This window comes from Giraffa tippelskirchi, chromosome 10 (genome assembly GCF_054371585.1).
Source record: "Giraffa tippelskirchi isolate mGirTip1 chromosome 10, T2T-mGirTip1v1.2.pri, whole genome shotgun sequence".
Taxonomy (NCBI): domain Eukaryota; kingdom Metazoa; phylum Chordata; class Mammalia; order Artiodactyla; family Giraffidae; genus Giraffa; species Giraffa tippelskirchi.
Window position 1 is genome coordinate 26,096,381 of NC_137284.1, and position 13,799 is coordinate 26,110,179.

General features: G+C 37.2%; 1 protein-coding gene across 5 annotated transcripts in view; it reads left to right on the forward strand.

The window, feature by feature from the left end:
- Nucleotides 1-13,799, forward strand: part of GAS2 (growth arrest specific 2) — a 168,464-nt gene that overhangs the window by 101,315 nt on the left and 53,350 nt on the right. For all 5 annotated transcript variants that reach the window (XM_081536568.1, XM_081536571.1, XM_081536570.1 and 2 more), the window contains one exon: nucleotides 5,729-5,836. In XM_081536568.1, the coding sequence (XP_081392694.1) occupies nucleotides 5,729-5,836 (108 nt within the window). The remainder of the gene's footprint in view (nucleotides 1-5,728; nucleotides 5,837-13,799) is intronic.

A 13,799-nucleotide genomic window follows, 5' to 3' on the forward strand; every position in this document is an offset into this window, starting at 1 on the left:
TTATAGGAGCTCTATAATGTCCAGGGTAAAGCCCAAACTCATGCACTTGTCACACAAGGCCTCCATGTTGTGGCCCATTTTGTCTTTCCCAGCCTTTTTTACACTCTGGGTTCATTCTTGCATAGTAATGTATCTATTGTAAACCTGTCCTCTAAGCCCAAATGCCCAAGGATTATTTTATACCCTGTGTTTTTCCTCATTTGCTTTCCTCACCCTGCTCATTTTTGATTGCTACTTTTAGACACCCTTTCATCTTCTAAAATTCAGGTGTGCAGTCTTCCCTAGGAAGTTTTCTTGGCATCTCTCATTCCTGGTAAAACTGATAAATATATCCTTGGTTCCTCAAGTGTGTTTATACATTTAGTGAAGTGTTTATCATATTGGGCATAAATACCTGTCCTTCTCTAGGTACTGTCTTTGTTCTCAAAGACGAGGACCATATTTTATTCAGCTATATCTAGTGCCAGGCTAACTGGATACATCGTTAATGTGAGTAATCAAAGCTTAAAAAAAGATTCTCCCTTTTTCCGTTTATCTGAAATGGCTGTGTGCTCTGGAAAAATGTGCATTTCTCAACTCTGCTGTAACTTAGCAGAAGGAGGAGGAGATTTTGCCCCTTCGGGCTGTTTACCTGAGCCTGGGCAAAGTAGCTAGAATGGTTCCTTTTCTTTACCAGCTTGTCTCCCGTGTGGCTACCCCTCTTCCTTGAGAAGGGGAGAAGGACAGGGGAAGAAGGTGGTGAAACAACTATGAAAGGGATTTTGGAAAAGTTTTACCAATAATCCAGTTCAGAGCACGTACGTGAGTTAGGGAATGTATTCAAAACGGCAAGACTCATTCTGTGGTTGCTCTTGCTATGCCAAGTTCTGTTGCCGCAGCTGGAAACAAGGAATGGGCTTTCGAGAAGCTTTAAACTCTCTTTAAAGTTTTTCAGGGTTTGGGAACATAACCGTCTGTATAGTAAGGGGGTTTTCATCGAATGTAGGAAATGTGCTAAGTGGATTCTTATGTATTGTTGCCAGCTAGAATGCTGTGTGTGCAGTCTTCAAACCAGCATTTCTCAAAGAATGTTTAATCAAACACTCACACCACCAGATGGCCCATGGCATGACTAATTCCATGGATAGGTTAGTTTAAGAAATACAGCTTACTATAGTCCTTACCTAGAGTTTGGCAATGCATTCTGGCATATCAAAGGCACTAATGAGTTCTATAATAAGATTTTATTTAACCTGGAATTTTCCAGCTTCTTTGGCCACAGAAGCCTCTTAAAGTCTCCTTCATTCTACACTGGAGAAACTGCACTGAAATATTTGCATTCTGTTTAAGTGAGAGTTTTTCACCAAAGTGTTTTATTTCAGGGACAGTAGAACAGAAAAAAAAAAGCCATTTCGGCCCCATTAATGGTTTAAAGCAGAGCTTCATATGTCAAATATGAAAAGGAAATAGTTCATATGGCAACTGCTTCCCTGCATATGAGGCATAGATAGCCATTGGGAAGTTGCAATTCACATACTCCAACATGTGATTTAGAATGGGGGTATAAAATATTGCTTGCAGAGTTCCTGTGTTTATTTAATAATATTGAATGTTTATACTCTAGAGAAATTATTTACATCAAAAAGGAGGAAAAAAAAGAATAAAGAAGAATAGTGAAGAAGAAAAAGATAAAAATTGAGAAAAGAGTAAAGAAAGAAGGAGAAAAAAATAAGAGAGAGACACAAACCTGTGTTAAAAGGTCATATTCCAGTGAATAGTTCCAACAATATCTGCCAGTTTAGAAACTTTCAATGCGTCTTCACATTTCCTTGTTTGCTACTTAGGAGATTTGTGGAAAATTGGGGAAAAAAATAGGTGACCCTTAATGTGGGTAATACATCCCACCTTCTTTAATCAAGCAAGACATCCTAAGAGGAACAGAACACAGTGGAGTCATTCAGATTAATTTATTCCCCAGATGTCCTGATAAAGTGACTCAGCTGTGATAAAATGATGGGGTTGGGTTTAGTTCCCTTGTGTTGAGCCTGCTCCCACACAATGAGTTGAATACAGTTCTAAGAAACCAGTCTTACTTTCTTCCTCTTCTCCATCAACTTCCTCAGTCTGGGGATGAGAGATACTATGATTCTGAGTAATCAGGCTCCTCTTGAAATCCCATTTCAGCAGAATACTGGCTGGGTTCCTGGCCAAAAACAGAACACCTGCCAGACTGACTTATCCCAAGGTAATATAAGAAGCACAGGTGTCATCAGTCACTGTTTACTTAACAATATATTTCCATTACCCACAGTCTGGCCTTGTCTATTCCATTTCTGCCTCCAGCTCTCACACAACTACACAAAAGCCCTTGATTTAAAAAAAAAGCAAGTATATTTTCAAAGCTTAGGAAGACATCAGAGAAGGACAGACCACTTGAGAAAATGTTTCTTGTATTTTATTTCATTTGATACCAACTGTTTCTGTATTTTGTCTAAAAACACTTCAAGATGGAAATACTTTCCATACATACTTGTGATTGTCATTTCTTAGCAGAGGAACCACTTAAATAGCAATTTAATGTCTGCTCAATTCCTAAGCTGCAGAAAAGCTATGCCAAGCATGAGTCTCTTAAAGTTTGGGCCATGTGCTTTTATGATGCTGATTGTTGGATTCTTTTTTTTTTGAGTGGGTGGCCAAAGTCCTTCTCCTTTCCTCCAACCCTTCTCCTCTCCCTCCCTTCCCTCTTTCTTTCTTTTCTCATGGAATTATTGTGGTGCTAAGAAAAACTACTACTTCTAGCAATTGTATTCAATAAACACAATTTATTTACATATATATTTATAGTTTTAAAACATGTTTATAAATACATATAGAAAGAGATACACATATATATGAATACTTAAAACATTTAAAACAGTACACATTCATTGGTCCTGTAACCTCACCTCCACCCCAGACTATGGTTCTGCATTATAAAAGGGAATGTTGTACTTCTTGTTCTATTATTGCCATCTTGTTCAAGAATACCTCTTAAAAAAATCCCTAGGGATAGAATTCTATTAATACTGGGGGAGTGGGTAGATGTATCTATAGCCCAAGTATCATATGGTAGGAAAAACTCAGAACTCAAAGATATGGGCCTAATTACTAACATAATTAGGTATTTCACTTTTTCAGTGAAGCCCATCTCTAAAATTCTTTGAATCCAGCTGATCAGTCACACTAATTCGCTCTTGTGTCCTAAGTCCCTATGCTTATTTATTCAATGTGTATTTATTGAACACATATTATATGCCATTAAGGCATTGTATTTTGTTTCAAGGATTTAAAACTATAATGAAGTACTATCTCAATCCTCAAGTAACTCACAATCTGGCAAAGAGACATTATGGTGAACCAACCACTGAGATACAATGTGTTGTAGCACAAATAAGTAACAAGAATTGTAGCTTTATACATTGACAGAATTAGGAATTATAGAGGGAGCTGATGAAAATATATATGCTGAAATTGGTTCTCTTTTTCCCAGCAGTAGTGTTGGTTCCCCTTTCTAGGCATCCATGAGACATAATTGTATAGTTCTTTTTTTTTAAGATTTTTTTTTTTTTTATGTGGACCATTTTTAAAGTCTTTACTAAATTTGTTACAGTATTGCTTCTGTTTTGTGTTTTGATTTTTTTGGCCCTTGAGGCATGTGAGATCTTAGCTCACTGACCAGGGATCAAACCCTCATTCCTTACCTTGGGAGTGCAGAGTTTTTAGCCACTGGACCACCAGCAAAGACTCCATAATTGTATAGCTCTTAAGATAAATCTTGCTTCAGGATTCTCCCACTTTTTCTAGTTTTCCCCTCTGATGTCTTATGCTTTTGTGCTTTCTGGAGCCTCACTTATTATAGGGAAACCAAGTGGTGTAAGTCCTTTATTCCAGCATGCAAGTGAGTTCCTATGTTACCCTTCCCATAGTTTTTGCTTCGTGGAGTGCTGATTGAAGTCAGACATCAAACTATTTGAAGAAATGATTGAATTTCTTTGATGACAAAATTCTAGGAATCATGTCTTCGTGGAAGTAAGGATTTGGATGAGGGGTGTCCAAGTCAATACCTTCAGAATCTAAATTTATTCTATGCAGCTTCTCAAATGTCAGTTGAGCATGATTTAGATCTGCCATCTATGGAAACTTTGACTCAATACAAAAGGTATTATTTTGCATTGTCTGGTTGTGAAAGTGAAAGTCACTCAGCAGTGTTCGACTCTTTGCGACCCCATGGGTGATACAGTCCATGGAATTCTCCAGGCCAGAATACTGGAGTGGGTAGCCTTTCCCTTCTCCAGGGGATCTTCCCAACCCAGGAATTGAACCCAGGTCTCCCGCATTGCAGGTGGATTCTTTACCAGCTGAGCCACCAGGGAAGCCCAAGAATACTGGAGTGGGTAGCCTGTCCCTTTTCCAGCAGATCTTCCTGACCCAGGAATCAAACTGGGGTCTCTTGCACTGCAGGCAGATTCTTTACCAACTGAGCTATCAGGGGAGCCTCTATCGTCTGGTTGGTTGGTTACTTTAAGAGAGGACAGGTATGAGACACAACATGGCAGGTTCCCAACAAAGGAAAACATAAACTAACCTTATTCCTAAGATCAGGGACTATATATTGTCTTTAGTAGTCACAACTATTTATAAGCATTTTGCATTTATCACTTAGTATATGTATGTTTCGGAAAAGGCAATGGCACCCCACTCCAGTACTCTTGCCTGGGAAACCCCATGGATGGAGGAGCCTGGTAGGCTGCAGCCCATGGGGTCACGAACAGTCAGGCACAACTGAGCGACTTCACTTTCACTTTTCCCTTTCATGCATTGGAGAAGGAAATGGCAGCCCACTCCAGTGTTCTTGCCTGGAGAATCCCAGGGACGGGGGAGCCTGGTGGGCTGCCGTCTGTGGGGTCGCACAGAGTCGGACACGACTGAAGCGACTTAGCAGCAGCAGCAGCAGCATATGTATGTTTTAAAGAGTAGGGAGAACCCCATGGACAGAGAAGCCTGATGGGCTACATACAGTCTATAGGGTCACAAAGAATCAGACATGACTGAAGTGATGCAGCATGCATGCACATGGAGATAAAACAGAGAAAATTTGATATTCAGACATGGAGTCTATAAAATACATATAAACTGTAAGATACTGCTATGAGAACAGGTCTTGGAAGATGAGAATTACTGAGGAGTGAATTGCCAGATTAGTCTGAATGAATTAAAGATGACAAAAAGAGTTCAAAATAAGGTGAAGCAGTAGTCTCATTTTAAAATAATAATATACACTTTCATTTATTTTGAAAATGGGTAAAATTAATATTAAAATTAACTATGTTAATATAGATGCTGTTCTAGCCATCAGTAGACTTTCTTGGCAACACAATGTACACAATCTTCTTAATTCACTAAGCATGAGAACACAGCACATCATCCCTACACTGCCAGTTGATTTGCTCCTGATTATCCTCCAGCATTATCATTGCCATCAGCCCGCTTAGGCCTTAGTGCAGTTACTGGCCTTCACAAGTGCCTTCAGGGCCTGACCTTTACATAGTTAAGATTTAATATGCTATTTCTGTGCTCACATCATGTCCATAGTCTGATAGAGAACGCATTTAAACACGTTAATGATTTAGGGGCCTTTGAACCCATGAAACAAATTAATCTAAACAGAATCTGATTAAGGAGAATGAACTTGCCAGCTCTTCTATTTCAGGTGAAGCGGATTTCTGAAGATCCTCCTTGCAAATGCCCAAGCAAGTTCTGCGTGGAGAGGCTCTCTCAAGGAAGATACCGTGTGGGAGAGAAGATCCTTTTTATTAGGGTAAATTTTCACTTTTCATTTGACAGCTTGTTCTCCTGAGCATATACAGAACTTGAGTTGGGGATTACAGGGAAAATATGACCAGTAAGTAAGCAGGAACTTCCCAGGTGGTGCTTGCAATTGGGTTTGAAGACAGGAGGTATGGAAATTTTTATTATCATACATAATTCCTGCTGAGGGCTAAATAAATACAACTTTATCTTTTTACATATGCACCAAACAAAAATTGAATGAGGAAAAGAAGAGAAAACAAATTCCTTTTGGGTCTAGGCATTTAGTTTTAAAGGAACTAAATCTGCTTCAATGGGTAATGAAAAACACTATTCTGCCCTGGTTTTCCATATCTTAAGTTTGGGAAATGATCAACCCATAGGTCCTGATAACTTTCAAATTATTTGAATATGACTTTTGAAAAAGTTTGGGTTATGAACCGGGGTGAGGAAAGTCAAAACTCATTACAACAGAGTGATTAAATGATGACTTTATTTTACTAGTTTTCTGGGTTAGAATAAAGAAATAGGAGGCCTGTGCCAATGAATGATTTGGTGGCCTCTGGCCATTTTTCAGTCATCATAATTAAAAATCTGACTAGATGTCATGAACAATTTTTGATTGTAATTATTGACTTAATAAAGTAACATTTCAGGCTGTGATCTGCTTTGTTAATCATCAAGAGAATTTAGTCTCTCAAAATGTTTGCTGCTTTTCCTAAGATCAAGAGAGAACAATCCCTAAAAAACACTGACATAGAAAGCACTATCCCTTAGAAAGCCATAATTACACGATTCTTTTAATAATTCTGTATCTAACACATTTACTGCTGATTTACTGTTCTCAGCACAAGCTAGAGTTAAAAATTTCACATCTAACCAAATTCCAAAGTTTGTTGACAACACCCAATGACTTGACTTATGTATGGTTTATGATTATTATGTATGTTTTGTTGTTGTGAACACATTTTCTCATTACTCATTTTAGTCAATACAATAACAACCAATAAGAATGAAAAATTAAGAATGTGTATGGATTACTGAGAAAGAGTCCAGAAGACACTTCTGCAGATGATATCTTTGCTAAGCATATGCCTTATCTGTGGGTTTGTAGAAACCAATGTATGATTGGATACTTTGCATACATGGCTATCTAATGTTTACTTATGTAAATACATCTATATGCTTATGTAGATATGTTGGTTTATATGCACAAGTCTCTAAAGGTGAGGGCAGAATCTCTACCCAATATAAAGAATCCTTTAGTCCAAGGGGTTATCTCCAAGGTTTTTGACTGTCGCTTTTAGCAAATATGCTAATAATCCCCTGCTACAGTGGGAATTCTCTTGTTTCTAGTTTATCAAAAACAGTTTCTCAAAACCCCAGATTTTGCTTTATACCTTCCAATGAGCAACACTGTTTTTGAACTACCTAATAGACCAACAAAGCTAAATGTGGTCAATTTCTGTCTATGGTACAAATACAAATTTGTTCTCTTCCAAGGTTTAAATATATCAATTATTTTTCACTGACTTTGGAGTGATGATGAAACCTCCTTGTTGACTTCTGTAGTAACAGAGATTTAGGTATTTCTATTTGGCCATGCTGTGTATCTTTAAAATGTAAACAGATGGCTTTCAGCCTAATGTCATGATCTTGTGGAGGAGAGAGGTAAGAATTTTCCTTTGTTCTTTTGTTCATTCAGTGAGTTGGTAACTACCCAGGCTTCAAGTACTGAAAAATCACTTCACTTGGCAATATAAAGCTGTATAAGCTTGTAGGAAGGTTTTTCAGAAATATATGTTAGATGCCATGAAAATGTCTATACTATTTGATTTGTCAACCCCAATGCAACTCCAGGTAAATATTTTAACAATACTATCCCATGTAAATAATCTAACAGTAGATTAAACAGTAATTTAAAAAACTGGTCCTCAGATATGCAGCAGTATCATCTGGGAAATGGTTAGAAGTGCAAATTCTTGAGCCTCTCTCTAGACCTATTCAATCAGAAGCTCTGAGGGTGGGGCCCAGACACCTGTGCTTTAACAAGCCTTCTAGATGATTCTGATGCATCCTAAAGTTTGAAACCACTAATCTAAAAGAAAGAACTAACTGTATGAATGAAGAGATCTGATTTTTAACAGTACAATTAGAAATCACTTGCAGATCTGATCATGGAAGAATATAACCATTGAGGTACTAGGAAAGATTATTTTAAAGACTTCTCTGTATCATTGTGAGAAAAAACTGAAGATACAATTAAGTGGGAAAACAGACTTTGAAATTGTATTTACATATAAAAATACCTGTGTATAAATCAAATATGATTAAGACTTGAAGGGAATAGTAATAATTGAAAATATTTTTTAATTTTCAGAAGGTATTAAATTATGAGTGAATAATTTTTTTGTGTGTTCTACATTTATTTCTGATGATGACATCAAAAAATAAGGATTCTTTAAAAGAAGAGAAGTCAGCAACCTGATACAATTGCAAATGTGAGAATAAATAAATGGACTTCTAAAATGTATCAGATTAATTAGCTCACTGCTAATTTTTCTGGTCTTTTGCCTAAGCTTTTTATCTTCTGGACAAGAGTAGAGAAGATTATTGGCGCCATGGTGTTGTTTAGACAAGGAAGGGCTTTGCATTTTGTTGTGAACTTGTAGCATAGTTTTCCTTGGATGAAACTCTCATCTTTCCTTATTGTTCTTTACTATTTTATTTCTCCATTGTGGAAACTCACACAAATTGTTTTCAGTGAGCACTAGGAAATGTATAAACATATTAATATAAATGTCCCTTCTCTTTTCAGACCCCATCAGTGAGCCATGTGCTCAGTTTTCTCTCTGATAAAGTTTTAATGACTAAAAACTTTATAGTCATTAAGGTTTTTATCATTTGATATCCCTTTCCTTCAAGGCTTAGTTTTTAGTGGCATGCAAATAATCTAATACAATAAACTGACCTGTGCTAATGCATGAAGTGGATGTATATGACTCTAGTGAATAGAACTTCCATGGGGGTAAGATCTTGACACTTAACACAGTTGCTCTCCTGTTCTGATAGTAGGGCATGAGAACAAGCCAGTGGGCTCACATGTGGTGAAGTAGCTGACTTTTTTTGTGCTTTGTGCACTAATACGATGAATAATTTTTTGCTTAATTACAATTTACCACCACCCTAAATTTAGCATTGCTCAAAATGTGTTTCAAGGATTTATAGTTCTAGAAGATGTTAAAAAATACTATTCATAAAGAAGAAGGGTCATGGCCTTGGGTTTAAACAGGTTTTATAAATAACTCTTATTACTGATAATTGACTCTATTAGCCTCTATCTTAGCACCTGTGATATATATCACTTTAACTTCTCATTGCAAAGTTGCCATTCTCATTGTACAGCTGATAAACACAGAGGTTGAATAATTTCCCAGATTATAAGCAAATAAGTGATGAAGCTCAGTTCAGTTTAGTCACTCAGTTGTGTCTGACTCTTTGTGACTCCATAAGTGATGAAAGTAGAGAAACCCACTAGATTATTCAGGTATGACCTAAATCAAATCCCTTACGACTGTACAGTGGAAGTGACAAATAGATTCAAGGATTAGATCTGATAGACGGGGTGCCTAAAGAACTATGGATGGAAGTTTGTGACATTGTACAGGAGACAGTGATCAAGACCATCCCCAAGAAAAAGAAATGCAAAAAGGCAAAATGGTTGTCTGACGAGGCCTTAGAAATAGCTGTGGAAAGAAGAGAAGCAAAAGGCAAAGGAAAAAAGGAAAGATAACCTATTTGAATGCAGAGTTCCAAAGAATAGCAAGGAGAGATAAGAAAGCCTTGCGCAGTGATCAATGCAAAGGAAAACAGTAGAATGGGAAAGACTAGAGATCTCTTCAAGAAAATTAGATACCAGGCGAACATTTCATACAAAAGGGGTAAAATAAAGGACAGAAATGGTATGGACCTAACAGAAGCAGAAGATATTAAGAAGAGGTGGCAAGAATACACAGAAGAACTATACAAAAAAACCTTCATGACCCAGATAAATATAATGGTGTGATCACTCACCTAGGACCAGACATCCTGGAATGCGAAGTCAAGTGGGCCTTAGGAAGCATCACTACGAACAAAGCTAGTGGAGGTGATGGAATTCCAGTTGAGCTGTTTCAAATCCTCAAAGATGATGCTGTGAAAGAGCTGCACTCAATATGCCAGCAAATTTGGAAAACACAGCAGTGGCCACAGGACTGGAAAAGGTCAGTCCTCATTCCTATCCCAAAGAGAGGCAATGTCAAAGAATGTTCAAACTACCACACAATTGCACTCATCTCACACGCTAGTAAAGTAATGCTCAAAATTCTCCAAGCCAGGCTTCAACAGTATGTGAACTGTGAACTTTCAGATATTCAAGCTGGTATTAGAAAAGGCAGAGGAACCAGAGATCAAATTGCCAACATCTGTTGGGTCTTCAAAAAAGCAAGCGAGTTCCAGAAAAACATCTATTTCTGCTTTATTGACTATGCCAAAGCCTTTGGCTGTGTGGATCACAGCAAACCGTGGACAATTCTTAAAGAGATGGGAATACCAGACCACCTGACCCGCCTCATGAGAAATCTGTATGCAGGTCAAGAAACAACAGTTAGAACTGGCCATGCAACAACAGACTGGTTCCAAATTGGGAAAGGAGTATGTCAAGGCTGTATATTGTCACCCTGCTTATTTAACTTATATGCAGAATACATCATGAGAAACGTTGGGCTGGATGAAGCACAAGCTGGAATCAAGATTGCTGGGAAAAATATCAATGACCTCAGATATGCAGATGACACCACCCTTATGGGCAGAAAGTGAAGAAGAACTAAAGAGCCTCTTGATGAAAGTGAAAAAGGAGAGTGAAAAAGCTGGCTTAAAATTCAACATTCAGAAAACCGATCATGGCACCCGGTCCCATCTCTTCATGGCAAATAGATGGTAAAACAATGAAAACAGTGAGAGACTTTATTTTCTTGGGCTCCAAAATCACTGCAGATAGTGACTACAGCCATGAAATTAAAAGACTTGCTCCTTGGAAGAAAAGTTGTGACCAACCTAGACAGTATATTAAAAAGCAGAGACATTACTTTACCAACAAAGGTCTGTCTAGTCAAAGCTATGGTTTTTCCAATAGTCATGTATGGATGTGCGAGTTGGACTATAAACAAAGCTGAATGCCAAAGAATTGATTCTTTTGAACTGTGGTGTTGGAGAAGACTCTTGAGAGTCCCTTGGACTGCAAGGAGATCCAACCAGTCCATCCTAAAGGAAATCAGTCCTGAATATTCCTTGGAAGATCTGATGCTGGAGCTGAAACGCCAGTGCTTTGGCCACCTGATGTGAAGAACTGACTCATTTGAAAAGGCCTTGATGCTGGGAAAGATTGAAGGCGGGAGCGGGGGACTACAGAGGATGAGATGGTTGGATGGCATCACTGACTCAATGGACATGAGTTTGAGTAAACTCTGGGAGTTGGTGATGGACAGGGAAGCCTGGTGTGCTTCAGTCCATGGGGTCACAAAGAGCTGGACACGACTGAGCAACTGAACTGAAGAGACGAAATTAGGATTCAAAGGTCCAACTCTTGAATTTATACTCTTTAGCACTAAATAATACTGATTTATTTATCTGGGATTATCTGAGATTTCCTGGAGGGCTGAATATATTAATGTGATATATTAATCATGAGAATGAGATATATTATATAGCATTTTCTAAATGTATCTGACCATGGAATTGGTTCCTATGCCACCTTTTTGCCCCAGGGCATTATCCTGGGCTAGGAGGTCATAAAAACATACTTTGGCAAAGACATTATCAATCAAATCAATTAAAAAATAATTTGTAACATAAAATTGTATGAAAGTTTTCTACAGTTTGCCAGAGTTAAAATCCATTTATATCAAAGTGCAGCTTCCCAGGTGGCGTAGTGGTAAAGAATCTGTCTGCCAATGCAGAAGTAGGAGACATGAATTTGATCCCCGGGCTGGGGAGATCCCCTGGAGTAGCAAATGGCAGCTCACTCCAGTATTCCTGCCTGGAAATGTCCCATGCATAGACGAGCCTGGCAGGCTATACAGCCCATGGATTTGCAAACCGTTGGACAAGACTGAGTACACAAGCATGCACATATCAAAGTATTTCTAAGAAATGTTGAATTTATACTGTTTCATATGTAAATTCCATTTGGAAATTATGATTCAAGGAAATGCCTGGAAAACTGGAAAGGCAGCTAAAATTTAATAAACATCATTTGCATCAGGCATTAAAACAGGTGCTTTATGTACATTGTCTCACTGACTGCTCTACCACTGAGCTGGGAAAATGTTTTTATCCTTTTTTTACACATGAAAAGACAAAGACTTAATTAAGGTTAAGGCCTTAAGAAAGTAGTATGATGCACAAAATCTAGGTCCTGACTCCCAAACCCATAACACACTCCATTCTAAGCTGCCTGCCTATGGCATGTCCATTAGATCCAGAATATTATTCACAAGGTTAGTCCTGTAAAAAGGACTTTCACCTTTTTCCAATAAGTTTAAGGCCCAACTATATAGTAGTGTATTCCTTATATCATTTTTACTTTGCAAATATTCAGATACAAAATGTATTACAATTGCATAATCAATAGTACTATGCAGTATAAGGCAAAGGATATAATTTGTTTGCCTGACTGTATTGTGGTAGGAATAAAAATTATAACAATAATTATTAGGTGTTTACCTGTATGTCAGACACTGTTCAAAATGGTTTATATGACCTATATAAGACAATAAGATATCTTACTTTCCACCATTATATCTTATTTATTTATTTATTTTAATTGAAGGATAATTGCTTTACAGATTTTTTGATGGGAGGGAGGTTCAAGAGGGAAGGGATCTATGGCTTCCCATGTTCATACCTATGGCTGATTCATGTTGATATTTGGAAGAAAACATCATTGTGTCTTATATCTTTTTAGGGGAAGTCAAAAGATAATTTTTTACATTGCTAATATAGTTTTCTTGTCTTTTTACTAATTATTGATATTTTTAAGTGGATTAATATTATTTTAAGACATTTTAATAGCAGATTTTTCTAATTGGGTAAACCGTATCAGTTTTCATTCTAACACTCTGAAGAGTCTGAATATTTTTTCTTCATATTTTAAGAAATATGACTACTTAGGAAGCCTAAAGAAAAGGCAATGAATAATTTAATTGGAACTCAGCAAAGGGATTTGAAATGTTATGCAGTCACCTTCATTATACTAGTTTTGAATTAAGTCATCACAGATCAATGGAAAGGCCACACACATTACTATTGATTCTTTGTAATTTCTTCTTTACTATAAAAAAGTCTTCAGGGTTATACCTCTGTGTAGAAAACAACTCACTATAACAAGCCAAGCAAAAGAGGTACCAGAGCTCTGTTGCTATAGCAACCCAACCTGGCAATGTCTTCTGGGACTTGCTCTGAGGGAAGGTCCAATGATAGGGAGTAATGTGACTTTCTTTTCTGCTCTTATGACATATATTGATTTACTGTGAATAAAAAGTAACATGGTTCAAATTGCATACCTTTCCTGGTAATGAAAAATGGGCTCTTGTGTAAAAATAAAAAGGAGTTTTAAACAAGTAGCAAGGAATAAAACTTTCATTTATCTCAGTGGAAACATTGCATAAACAGCCCTCCCTTAGTAGCTGAATGTTGAAAATTCATTTTCTTGAATAGCCAGGATATAAATATTTCATATAATTTAGCAATTTATGGGAGCAGCGATTATGATTTCAAAACTATCTAATGGGTTATATTACTTTTAGGGAAAAAATGGTCATGTTTGCCTCTGATACACATATAAAATCTCAAAACATTTATAATGTTCTAATCCATGATGAGAGAAACATGGCTGTTATGAGGGCATGAATATTTCCAGACTGAGTAACTTTCTT